Source organism: Pipra filicauda, unplaced genomic scaffold (genome assembly GCF_003945595.2).
Source record: "Pipra filicauda isolate LSUMZ 115617 unplaced genomic scaffold, ASM394559v2 scaffold44_size3831614_pilon, whole genome shotgun sequence".
In the NCBI taxonomy this organism is placed as follows: Eukaryota; Metazoa; Chordata; class Aves; order Passeriformes; family Pipridae; genus Pipra; species Pipra filicauda.
The window spans coordinates 1564078-1576973 of NW_024104587.1; the positions used below are offsets into that span (position 1 = coordinate 1564078).

The following is a 12896-nucleotide window of genomic DNA, read 5'->3' on the forward strand; positions in this document are numbered from 1 at the left end:
AGCGTGGAAGCAAGGAACATGAAGATCTGTGCGGTTGTCCAGTGGCAGAACCCAGATCCTCTGTGAGAGCTTCCTGGCCCAGGCTGTGGGACCAGCTTCTCTTTTGTCCTGCAGCTCCTCATCTCCCCTCTTCTCCACCTGCCTATGTTTGCCCTGCCCAACACTTTTATTCTTTTTCCTCTTGCTCTTTCCCTGAATCTGGTTCCTAGACACCTACGAGCAGATTATGGTTTTATTCACCCTTTTTTAAGCTTTCCTTTCTTTCCTCTCTCTTTCCTTGCTTTGCTCTGAGGCAGCAGCAAGAGCAGTTGTCAGGGGAGCAGAGACTCCATCCAAAGGCATTCTGTATTTTTCAGTTCTCTATATCTAAGAGTTTATTTCCCTTAGAAAACTCTTGAAGACCAAACCATCTCTGTATAAAAAGATGTGGGGAATTTTTAACAATATCTTAAAAGCCAGCTTTTTCATTTTTGCTGCTGAAATATTAATGTCTTCTGGGTTATGCTGAAAATGAGTCCCTGCTGCTCCCGGGGGTGGGGACTGGTGGGATTCCTGCATCCTTGCTCCCTGCCTGGGGCCATGCCAGGCATGGTGATTGCTGCCTCACTGCCTGTGTGGAGTCTGTTGGAGGTCAGTCAGCCTGGTCACAGGGACTGTTTGTGGCTGCAGGGACATTAGTGATCACCACATGCAATTATCCCTCCATGGCTTCATCCTTACTTTTTGAGGAGGCATCAGACCTCCCTTCCTGCCCCAAAGAGACAAAGCACATGCCAGTACCACTGAGCAGAGGTGCACACTCACTGCTGGCAGTGCAGCCTCACAGCCCAGAGACGCAGGCATCCCTTTAAAATACCACAGTTTCAAGTTGCTTTCAAAACCCCACAAGGATCTCCATGAGTGTGTGGCACATGTGAAGGTGTTACCTCCTGCCCTCTTCTTCCTCCTCCTCCCAACAGGTCAACACCTGGGGCGGCAGCAGGGTGATTTTAACAAGACACCAGCTTGTTTCAGACACACAGAATTGTGTCTCACCAGTTCACCAAGCCTTTAGCAAGAATACAGCTGGTGTGGTCCGTGGCTGGAGTGTGGGAGTGACCTCCCCACTGTGCAGTTCAGGTCAAAGCTCTGGCTCCTCTGGAAGGAGTATGGTAATAAAAATTCAGCTCTGCCCTTTCAGTCTGCAGCTGCCTGACCTCATGTTCTGCAAGAGAAAACCTCTCAGCAAAAAACTCACTGATCCTCACCCTCTCTCTTACTCATTCCTTCTTATTTTGCCTTTTCGTCATCATCCTGGAGTTCTTTTCATCACTTTGTTTTGTGGGTTTTTTTGCAGTAACGTTTTGAACACAAATTAGTGAAGCAATATAGCATCCTCTGGAAAGGGCATTATCAAAAATTATGGACCAGTTTGGCCACGCAATGGCCTTGAGGCAAAGCCAAACTGCCAAACCAAGTTTTAAACCCATAATCCAGGTAATGACCTGTCTAGAGGGTCTTGTGAATGTTATATGCTTGAGATGAGCCAAGGGTTGCTTTTTACTGGGACATAAAATTCTCTGAATGCTTTATTTAACTTTACTACACTGGATGTTTCTGACTGCCTCGCTCCACTTTTCCTCTGTGAACAATTTCTAAAAGCGATATGTAGCTCAGTTAGTTTTTTCTTTTTCATTTCTTCTCTCTTACTGAGCTGGTTCCAGAGGTGCACCTGTCTAAAAAGCCACAGGAATATCGGTGCTGATAGGCAGAGCTCTTGCAACCTCAGGAGTGTTTCTTTCAAGCCATTCTTGGAAGTGATGCTTGTGTCTTGCTTGTTTGATGCCATTGATTCTCTCAGCCTTTTGGTTGGAGACACACGAATTCCAGCCTGGCATTACTGTGCTGGCATCTCACAGCTTTGCACTGAAGTACCAGCCTGTCCCTTCCCTGTCAGAGCCAGGGCTTAAGGAATGAGTAATTAAAAACATGTAATTTGCATTGATAATCACACCAAACTCAGCCTGCTGTTAAAGGTGTAAACTCTGCATCTGTATAGCCTCACACGCACACAGAAATCTGGGTGTGCAAGCTGCTGGGCAGCAGAGGGTTGTGATAATATGTGGTTGAATGCAGTGGGGTTGCAGACAAGGGAATCTATATCAATTTTGGCACAGGTAGCAAAAAGTCGCCTCTCCACAGGACAAAGTTATAACTCCATCTTTGATGTTTCCTTGTTTGATGTCTGTGAGTTGTATAGTGTGTGAGTAATAAAAGATCAAAGATCTCCCAGGTAAGAATGAGGTGCAGTGCTAAGGAAGCAGATGTAGTTGGTTCAGACTACTGGCACTGCTTCGGGCCAGAACTTTGATGCAAAATGGTTGAAAAAGTGAATCGAGAGGCAAATTTTCAGGCAATGCAGGTGGGGATCTGCCTTGTGGTTTGTAAAAAATCACACCAATAGGAGGAGAATCTGCCCCACCATTGTCAGAAACAGGTGGGGCACATCTGTCCCTTGATAAGAACCCATGGAAAATAAGCACCCAGTTCTGCATGTTTGCTGTGATGGGAATTTCATCCGAGGAGTTTTCAGTGCAGGTATATACTTTTCTAGACTTAGATGGGCTTTGATCCACGGTGCTGTGTCCAGCTGGTTGCTAGCAATGCACTGCAGTAAGTGCCAGGATCTACAAATTCCTGTTGTCTGTGCAAACACCACATCAGTGGTGCTAATTGTCACCATTCTGAAGCCTTCGAGTGTCAGCTTCTAACTCACAGCACAATAATTTGTTATGTTAATTACTGCTTGCCAGCCGGAAAGGCACTGCGTGTCTGCTCCAGCTCTCCTGGAGTTCTGCACAGCAGTCTCTCTTGCCCTCTATGCGCTTAGTTGGAAGAAAATCATTTGACTCCTATGCAGAAGAAAGAGATTGGTGTCAGAAAGGTTGGAATAGTATCCTTGCTGATCCTTATCTTTGGAGGCAGTGAACCAGTAAGTGTGCTTTTGTATGGTCCTAAGGGGACGCCCTTTGCGGAAAAGCAAAGGAATTTCTGCTCAAACATGGTAGAGGGAAAGGGGAGGAGATGTAGCTGGTTTTCAATATGTTTTATTTTATGGTGTTACTCCTCATACAAGCATGTGACCTGCAAACCCAGCGGGCTGATGAAGACAAGCCATGAATCATTTATGACCGTTTCATTCTGTATTCGTTAAGGGATTTCTTGGTGGTATTGTGCGCCTTAATTGCACTGCCATCCCCCACTCAGAAATTCAGGAGGGCGAGTTGGAAAATAAGGAAAAAAAAGTAAATCCTTAAATCTGTGACTGGCAAACAAAGCTTCTTTTCACATCCTGCACTTGCCGGAGAGATCAAAGCAAAATGCAGTCATTCCACCCTCCTTCTGATCACATATTGATAAAGTTTATCTCGCTTGACTTCAGCTCTTAGCTCAGCACAAATCCCTCTGAACCAGATGTCACTTATTAGCCTTGGAGTGCTTTAAAGTCCAGCAGCGTCTGTGCTGCCAAGTGGTGGTAGTTCAGCCGTCGAGCTGCAACACCCATCCTGGATGGCTCCTTCCCAGGATTCAGGGTGCTGGAAGCAGCCACTGAACCTGCAGCCAAGAACAGGGCTGCAGATTTACCTGCTTTTAATGTACTTCAGTTTAATTGCAACAGCCAAGAGGACGGAAGTAAATAAGCAAGTAATTAGAACCATAATTGGGGGATCTTCCTTGTCGCAGAGACACAGATTGTTTCTTTATTCCCCTCCAAAGAGGTATAACTTGGTAATAATTTTGTTGCAGTGACATTTATGGGAGAGACTTGAAAGGAGCAGAAAAAAAGAAACAAGCCAAGGGACAGCTTTCCCTTGCTGGTAACATGCGTCAGAGCTGGCGCTCCTGAAATTCTTTCCAAACCCCCTCCAAACAAGCACTTAGGAGTTACTTAATTGAACATTAGAGGATTAGGAGTTGCTGTTGACAAGCCCTCATTACAGAGGTCAGTGGTGGGGATCACAGCTCTCCTTTCTCCTGACTCCTTGTGCTCCTTTGCAGAACCTCAGTGGCTGTTCGTGCCTCACCTCGGTCCCTGCCGAAAATGCCACCGTGGTTCCTGGCAAATGCCCCAGCCCCGGCTGCGAAGAGGCCTTCCTGACATTCCTCTGCGTGATGTGTGTTTGCAGCATGATCGGGGCCATGGCGCAGACGCCGTCAGTCATCATCCTCATCAGGTAGGACCACGGCCGGGGAACCCGGAGGGTTCCCACAGTGATCCCGGAGGGGCTACTCAGGGGGTGGGAGCAGGGCTGGAGGGGCCATGGGAACCACTGGGAGCTGCACGGAGCTGAGGGTCCCATAGGGCCTGGACACCATAGAAAACACGGAAAAGTGAAAAGCTGTGGCAAAGGCTAGCTTTGGTCAATACCCACCTGTCCAGAGTTTTAACTTCTCTCACCCTGGACCAAGTCCAAGGACACAAAGAACTTGGAAGTCTGAAGGACATGTCTTGAGTTAAGCCAGTGTGAATAGGTAGACAAAAGTAGCTTACTCAAATAACTGACCTTGTGTTATTTCCAGACACATGGAACACTTCACCTTATGATATACATATATATCTAAGCCCACATTTATCCAGAATTACTTAGCTGTCCAGGCTGTCACTTACTGAGAATAATAACCAGGGGCATAAATAGCAGATCCATTTTGCTGCCTGGAAAATTCCAATAAAATTCAATCAATAAGGTCTGTATTAGAAACACACTCTTGAGTGGATTTTGGGCAGAACAGCTCTGTGAGGGCATGTCTCCCTGCAGGATACAAAATGAGATATTCCACCTACTAGTTCACTTCTTTCTTTGCATCTCTGGTAGCTGAAGGGAAATCAAATTTCTCATGATAAATATTGTGGCAAAAGTAATTTGAAGTTTGAGGAGTTCTTTGTTCAAGGAAGCTGCCAGCACCTTTAGGATCCTGCATGGAGACATCTTAGTGTTGCCTTCAAATGAGATAAGTCTGGCACTAGCCGGGAAGAAGAATACAAGGGAATAAGAAAACCGAAGGGAATGTTAAACATACTCAGTTCACAGCTGTAGGAAATAAACAATTCACACATCCAGATTGGTCACTTCACTCAGAATCACTGATAGCTACCAAAATGTACAGGGAAGAGCTCTTAGCCAAGAGAGCACCTCTTGCATCGCCTAAAGGAAGTTTTGATGTATATGTGTGTCCCTGGTGTCCAGGGCAGGACAAGTGGCATTGGCAGCTCCTATGATTATTTAAAAATGAGCTCAGTGTGTACAAAGTGGATGTCTTGTCTAGGCAAGTCATTTGTTCAGTGAGAAAAGGAGATGTCCCCAAGTGGCACCTTTTATTCCACTCTAAGGTATGTGGGTTGACTTTGGTATTAAATACAGAAAAGTGGATGGAAGGACACCACCACCAGTTAAAAACCCACTCTGAATATTTCACACGATAATTTATTTTTTCCATAAAATAAACTTTTAATACTCCATTTCCTTCATTTCCCACCCAACTGTAGAGCCAAGCCATTAACCACTGGAACATTTTTCCAAGGTCAGATATTTCCTAGCATAAAGGCTTTCTATAGAGCCTGAGGACCTGCCTGAAAACTGCTGAAATTCATTCAGAGGTCACAGGCTTCATGCAGGAGTCATGGTATGGTGTTACATGGCCTGTGAACGTGTGAAAGGAGGGCAGGTGATCAGAAGGGTGATCTTAACTTAAAAGCACTCTCTGATTCTAATTGTTTTATCAGTTTTGTCTGATGCCCCCACAGTGTATTTATATAGAGGACCACGTCTGCCACCATGGATGCCACTAGCAGTGATGCCTGCAGACCTCTGTAAGGAGCTAAAGGAAAAAGCAACTTAAATCTTTGAAGTTCCCCTGTGTGATGAATCTGTTCCCATGGGGATCACTGTCCTGCTTTCCCAGCCTTTATATTCTGTAGGAAATAAAATGCTGTTATAAGACTCAAGACCAAATTAATGGCTTGTAAAGTTCCATAGGCTTTGCTGAGCCTACCCCAAGAGGATGATGCCAGTAGCATCCTTGAGCTGAGCGAATTAGAAAGCTGTGAATGTTTTTTTTTTAAAGTGCCTTTGAAGGATAACCCTAATACAATAGGGGGTTGTGTTCATAGCAAAAGACACTGCAAACACTGTCTTCCCAGTATAAAAAAATTGCATGCTAAACTCACACCTGTGAAAACTAGTCCTGAGGACTTCCTCACTGGAAGACTTGAATTAACAGGCTGACTAAACCTTTTGGTCTGTCATGCTCCCTTTCCTCTCTTGTTCCCAGTAGTCCGGGGAGTTTCAGAACCAAAAGTTTTCTTTCCCTCCAATTTTGAACATCTGGAGCCTTGAAAACATGATGGGGAGCTTGTAAACAATGATTTAATGGGATGGGAATTACATTTTTCCCCATCCAATGACAAGATTAGCCGCTGTTATTAATGACTTAGCTAATTCCTGGACCTATCACATAGGCAATTACTTTTGGGGCTGTAGGCAGTTCAGGCGAAGGCAGAAGAAAAACCCCATTAATGACTTTTTGAAAAGGTGGTGGTGGCATCCTGGCTGACAGCACAGAATGGCCAGGGGGTGTGTTAATCAAAGCAGAACAACAGGAATTGATTTCACTCTCTCCCTCCTTCCTCCCTGCAGAACCGTGAGCCCTGAACTCAAATCTTACGCTCTGGGGGTGCTTTTCCTACTGCTCCGGTTGCTGGGTAGGTACAAAAATTGGATGTCCTTCTCTCCTGTCCTTTCTTCCCTCATGGTAAACTCTATTTTTAACATGCAGAAGTTGATTTCTCTTCCATGTAGTACTATGGTTGTCATCAGTGTGGTCTGACACACAGGGATCCAAGCCCTCTCCATGAAGGATATCACATCAAGGCTCCTGAAGGCACTTTTCCTGCCATTTGTATTGTACTAATGGAAGAAAATGCAGTGTTGCATGAGAAATGACTGTTTCTCCCATGGTCCCACACAAACAGTTTCTCTTCTATAGCTGTTATTAACGTGTCAACAGCTTGCAAAATTACTGCTGTATTGCATATTGCTGAAGTAGAGGGATATGTATTTTCACCCTCCTTTGAGGGACAGGACCTGCGTTACATGGTGGTTTTGTCCCTTCCTTCAGGTCTCTCGGAAAGGAAAACAGAAAAATGAGACAGGCTGAGTCCTTGTATCCTCCTGTGGGTTAATATCCCATTAAAATGCATATGGCTGCTCCTCTGGACCAGTATGTGCTTCTCATGTATGAATTAAAAGGAACACACCAGGCTGTTGTTTGCCTGCTGTTTGTTTCTGGGTGGAATTTTTTTCCCCTTTGGAAGAGGCGGCTCCTATTTTAAAGCTCTTCTGTTTCAACTCATTAATCTTAGTGATTCAGGACAAAATCCTCTGATCCATCATTGTATGGGACCATCTCATGCCCAGGGTTTCTGCATGTTGTGGGAGTGCAATTTACTTTTTTTTAGCAGGGCACTGGCAGCACCTTCCCTGCATGACTCCCCCAGTGCCATCACTGAGGCTACAGCAAGACACTGGAAAGTACAGGACAGAAAATCCAGCAGTACCATACATTGCTTTGAATAAATTACCTCATTTATTTACTTATTTTTTTAATACCTTATTCCCCATTAGCTGAAAGGGAAATGGTGCTCCCAGACCAACTTACAGTAAAGCTAGTTAGATTTTCATTGTGTTTGGTGAAGTAGCTGCAGTAATACAAAAAGCTCCATCAAGTAAACTTATCCAGAGCTCAGATAACTCAAAGGGAAGCTTCTGGGATGACTTGGGTCAGCTCTGGTTCAAGCCTTGCAAACACAGCATTTTCTTTAGCTGCTGGTGCTGCTCGTGGGTTTTGACCTGTCTTCAGCTCTGACTGGCTGAATGTGGAGAGTCAGCAGGCAAGTGTGGGAGGAGGATGGCTGTGGACTGTTGTTTCCAAAGGAAAAAGTACTTAAGGGGAGAGATTATTCTCTTTTCTTTGCTCCTTTTGAAAGAGAGAAGCCTCCTGAGATAGCAGCATCCTGAATTCCTCTAAAACCAGGCTCAGGCATATATGCTTAAGTTGGACAGATTTCTTCTTTTCGTAACAGTAAAGAAGCCATAGTAAAAATTTAAACTCAAATCTTTATATGTTGCTCTGTCACTAAGAGATTCCTGTGTAATAAGACAATACATCTTGAAGCATAGCAGCAATGTAGCTTAGAACACACAGAAAATGAAGAGAAAGGTACTTTTCAATATGAGCAAGGGTATCCAAATTGTGCCCTTAACAACCTGGGGTTTGAGAATAGCTTTACTGATTTATTTTAAAAGCTTTTCAGTTCACCTTTAAGCTTTGACTTAAGAAGACAGTGATGATAGCTGTTTCTTGAACCAAAGGAGAGTATTAAATACAGGAGGTATGAGACCCAAAGGTGCCATCATAGCTAATAGATTTCAATAAGACAGAAGCAGCTTTTTTATGCAGCCCTACAGTTTCAACAAAGACATATATATGTATATATATGAAATTTTTGCAACACTTTGCAGTAAGAGGTAAGACATGATTGACTCTCTTTAATATTCACTGTAATAACATGAAACGTGATTGAATACTCCTGGTATCCTCCTGCATGTGTTATCTTATTTCATAGGAATTCTGCTGTGAGAGGGCAGCGGAACAGTGTCTTCATATAAAAGTGTTACTGCAGTTTCTCAGAGAAGAGAGTAAAGCAATGCCATTGGAGCCAAAGGTGTGGAATGGAATTGTCTGGAATGGCAAAGAGTTTCAGACTTGTAAGATCCTGGATGCATCCTTTCTGGATGGTGTTCACCATGCATCCTAGCCAAGCCTCCAGGGCACTTCCTTTGATTTTTTCCTACAAGCCCATGTTGTTGTTTGCTTCTTCTTCTAACATGACAAAACCCCACAGTCTTTCTCTCTCAGGAGTTTCCAATCTGTGGTGCAACCCCTCAACTCCCTTGTCTCAGGGAGTCTTGTCCTCTCCTCTGCTAAAAACAACCCGAAACACTCACTGGTTGATAAAAGTTTTCCATATCCACATCCATGCCTGCATTCACAGAGGAGTAGCTTTGGAGTTAAGTGAAAACAGGCCCTTCCTCAAGTCTTATGAGGAGCAATTTCCAGGCCAAATTATTGTGGAAAGCAGGCAAGCCAGCTGAAGCCAGCAGATGGGGATGGTAGCTCTCTCTGAAGTTCAGCCTGTACATCTCCAAAGCTTTGTATCAACATCTCTCAACATGTTAACAAGCAGGGGCTCACACCTTAAAATTTTGATCCCAATCCAGTTTTCTCTTGTTCCAGAAAGCATGAGGCTCCTCACTGCCACATGTGAATGTTACCCCCTGAGGTGCCATCCAGCAGCAGTAGGCACACAGTCAGCAGCACATCCTCTTGCTTTTCTGTGGCAGGAGCCCAGCTGAATTTTTAAAATCCAGGTTCAGTGTGTGGTTGTTCACAGGTTTCAACAATAAGAGTCTTTTAACTTAAAATGTCTGGAATTTCCAGTCATTGAAATGACAAACTGAGAGCTAGCACTGACATTTTTTTCCAGAACATAACCAGGTTTTTAGATGTGATGTTTAGAAACTAGTGTTTCTAACAAACAGATTGTCTTGCTTTCGTATCATCTGGTTTTATTTACTACATTTGTGCTATTAATGACTGGTTAAAATAAGTACGAAAAGCCCATATAGCCTTTCTTAATTCCTGCATTTATTAACATAGAAGGAAGATCAAACAAAATCTGCAGAGCTCTAGTCATCAACAAAATAAAATAAAGAGATCCTAGTTACCACAGGAACAGTGAAGACAACCAATTTATTTGTAGTCTTAGGATACACATCATGAATGTCACTACTTTGCTCATGACAAGCTGAAGGAAAGTATCTTTTTTAAGCCTGGAAATCCAGGTTAATGATGAAACTGGATCTGAGATTAAACACTTTCCTGTCTAAAAACTGCAATCCCTCTGTCTGTTTTCATATATATTTATAGAGTCTCAGGCATCACAGCACCTATGGAGGAAGTGATACCATCAGGGGTATGTTGTGCCTACGTGCTGTTGGATTTCAGTAGATACGTTGCTCTCCTTTGCTTGCTGTCTTAACCCACAGCAGTGGCTTTATCAATCAGGGTCTTTTTCCAAGGGTTATCTGCTTCCAGCCTCCCCCCATAAATACAGCAGAAGGAAGAGAAATGGTTACATTATGTAGAACATTCACATTTTCTTCTGAGTGCTGCACTCCTGGTGCACATGTGCTGGCTGGGGAGTGCAGAGCTGGAACGTGGATGTCCTAATCACCATCAGGGTAATGTGAAATGGGGGGGCTGCTACAGTGTCCCGGTAGGATGGGGAAAAATAGAGAAGAAAAACATTGACTTTATTAGTTAAATGAGATTGGAGTGATTACTTTGCTTTAAGATTGCAGCTCTGCTGCAAGCTATGATTGAGAAACACTCATTGGTAGTTAGCTGCAGTGGCTGTGGGAGAATCCTGCTGTGATATTTCATTTAATGGCACTCTGAAATTTTCCCTTCATTGCAGAATACATCTTTGACATCTTTCAGAGGTCATTGTTTCTTTTCCTTAGACCCAGAGAAAACCTCTCCCTGTATCAGGGAAAGGTCCAAAACTCTGTGTCCCAGCCGATTTCAGGCTCTGAACTGGAGAGCTGTGACATCCTACAGGTGAACACCCTAAAGTGCAGAATTGCCAGTATCTAAACAGAGGGCATAGTTGCAAGGCTGTCCTCCTCCTCTTTCATTTACCCCTCCTCAGTCTCATTAGGCAAACGAGAAGCTTAATAAAAGCCACTTAAACTTGAGTAAAATCCTTGCTGCATGTTGATATCAGCAGGAATTCTTCCGTAGACATTGAGTCCAAGCTAAAATCTCATCCACAGACGTGGTTTAGGTTGATTTAGAACTTTAAAAATTAAAATCACAGGCTGCAGCTGGGACCATTAACCTTGATAAAGTGCCCTCTTTCCATTCACTGCAGTCACGTCCTCTCTCTCTATCATAAGGATCATAAAAGCATAATTTGTCTCTCTTATTTTGACAGGTTTTATCCCACCTCCGCTGATCTTTGGGGCTGGAATTGACTCCACGTGTCTGTTCTGGAGCACGTTCTGCGGCGAGCAAGGAGCCTGCGCCCTGTACGACAACGTGGTCTATAGATACCTGTATGTTAGTATTGCTATAGCCCTGAAGTCTTTTGCATTCATCTTATACACAACCACCTGGCAGTGCTTGAGGAAAAACTATAAAAGATACATCAAGAACCACGAAGGTGGTCTCAGCACTAGTGAGTTTTTTGCCTCTACTCTCACCCTAGACAATCTGGGGCGGGACTCGGTGCCCCAAAGTCAGCCACATAGGACAAAATTTATCTATAACCTTGAAGATCATGAGTGGTGTGAAAACATGGAGTCTGTTTTATAGTGACTGTGGAGGAGTGAACTATATTAATAATACAAGGGTCCTTTTTAATAAAAACAAGGAGAGAGCACGAATGAAGATACACAACTGCGAAACAACAACGGCAACACAGGAAACTTTTGTCTTTTCCTCAAAGTCAGACCCAGCCATGATTCTTGAGAACAGCATCTTCTAATGGGATCACTTGTGACATCCTGCAGGGTGATGGAGAAAGCAGGGAGCCATTTGTGGCTGGGTTCCAGCCCCCTTGATGACAGTACGAGCTCCCAAGGAGGGCATCTGCAGAGGTTCATTGGAGAGCTCAGCACACGGGCAGGCTTGGGCATGAGGCGTAGAGAAAGCGAGGTGATAATGGCAATAGGTGTTTGCGGTTGCAAACGGGGTCCTGGGGGGTGTGTGGAGCACCCACAGCACGGGCTGAAGGGTTGGCCAGTCTGGGTGCTGCTGCTCAAACCTGCTGTGCTCTGCAGTGGCAAAGAGGGAGCAATGCTGGAGTCGTTCCACCAGTCACACTCTGTCACCAGCCACGAGTCCACGATAAATACCTTGAAAGCTGCTGGAAACCTTCCCGGTGGCGAGCAATGCTGTCAGGGGTATCCAAGTCCTTCCAGCCCAGGCTTATTCGCAGATTGCAGCTCTGTGGCTGTCTGTGAATAACTGCGCTCAGATCTCAAACCCAGTAGAGTTCAAGACATTTGCTCACACTTGCCAAACGTGCTGTCATTTTTAAAGGGGGACGAGTTCCAAATACTTATCTGTGTAGTCCTCTAATAAGATGTTTTTTTAAAATTATTTTCAGATCTATGTTAACCCTTAAATCGCTGTCACTTTTCCATAGGGGGGATTTATTTATGCTAGTTTGGGGAAGGATCCTGTTTAATTCACCCAAACATAATGTGACTCAAGGGGTTTGTTTAATCCTCTGCGTTTTTTATTCATACGCCTTCATTCTAATATGCTACCAAGCCAATGAAGACACATAATATGTTTTTAAAAAAGAGAACGAATGCACTGTGTCTCTATAAAAACAATTGTCAGTTGGAAAATTATAGCTAATATGATGATTTACATAATATAGTTTTTTTCATATTCTATGTGACTCAGTGAATACATATATATGTGGAGAGGCTGTTTATGTTCTCTCCGGTTTTTAAAGATATATATATATATAATTTGCAATCTAGAAATTGTGTGGTGGATGTTTTCTTTAAAGTGTGTGTGCGTGTGTGTACGTGTACAAGATGAGAGGAATACTGACCTTAATCCTTCAACCCTCACAACTGGTATTTTATTCTTCACCTGAGAAATTCCACTGATTTCAGTGGAAGCCGTGTGAGGAAGATGGAGTAGCCTCCCCTCCTGGATGCCACGTTTTGCCCTTAGATGTGGAAATAGTGTTCCTCTGGAAGGCTGGGTTATGGGAG

The 12896-nt window shown here is 43.9% G+C and overlaps 1 protein-coding gene across 1 annotated transcript in view; it reads left to right on the top strand.

The window, feature by feature from the left end:
• Positions 1-12659, top strand: part of SLCO3A1 (solute carrier organic anion transporter family member 3A1) — a 131760-nt gene extending 119101 nt beyond the window's left edge. Inside the window, exons 8-10 of the mRNA XM_027719878.2 lie at positions 4039-4214; positions 6675-6739; positions 11096-12659. Of these exons, the coding sequence (XP_027575679.1) occupies positions 4039-4214; positions 6675-6739; positions 11096-11475 (621 nt within the window). The 3' untranslated portion in view covers positions 11476-12659. The remainder of the gene's footprint in view (positions 1-4038; positions 4215-6674; positions 6740-11095) is intronic.
• The last annotated feature ends 237 nt before the right edge of the window (positions 12660-12896 follow it).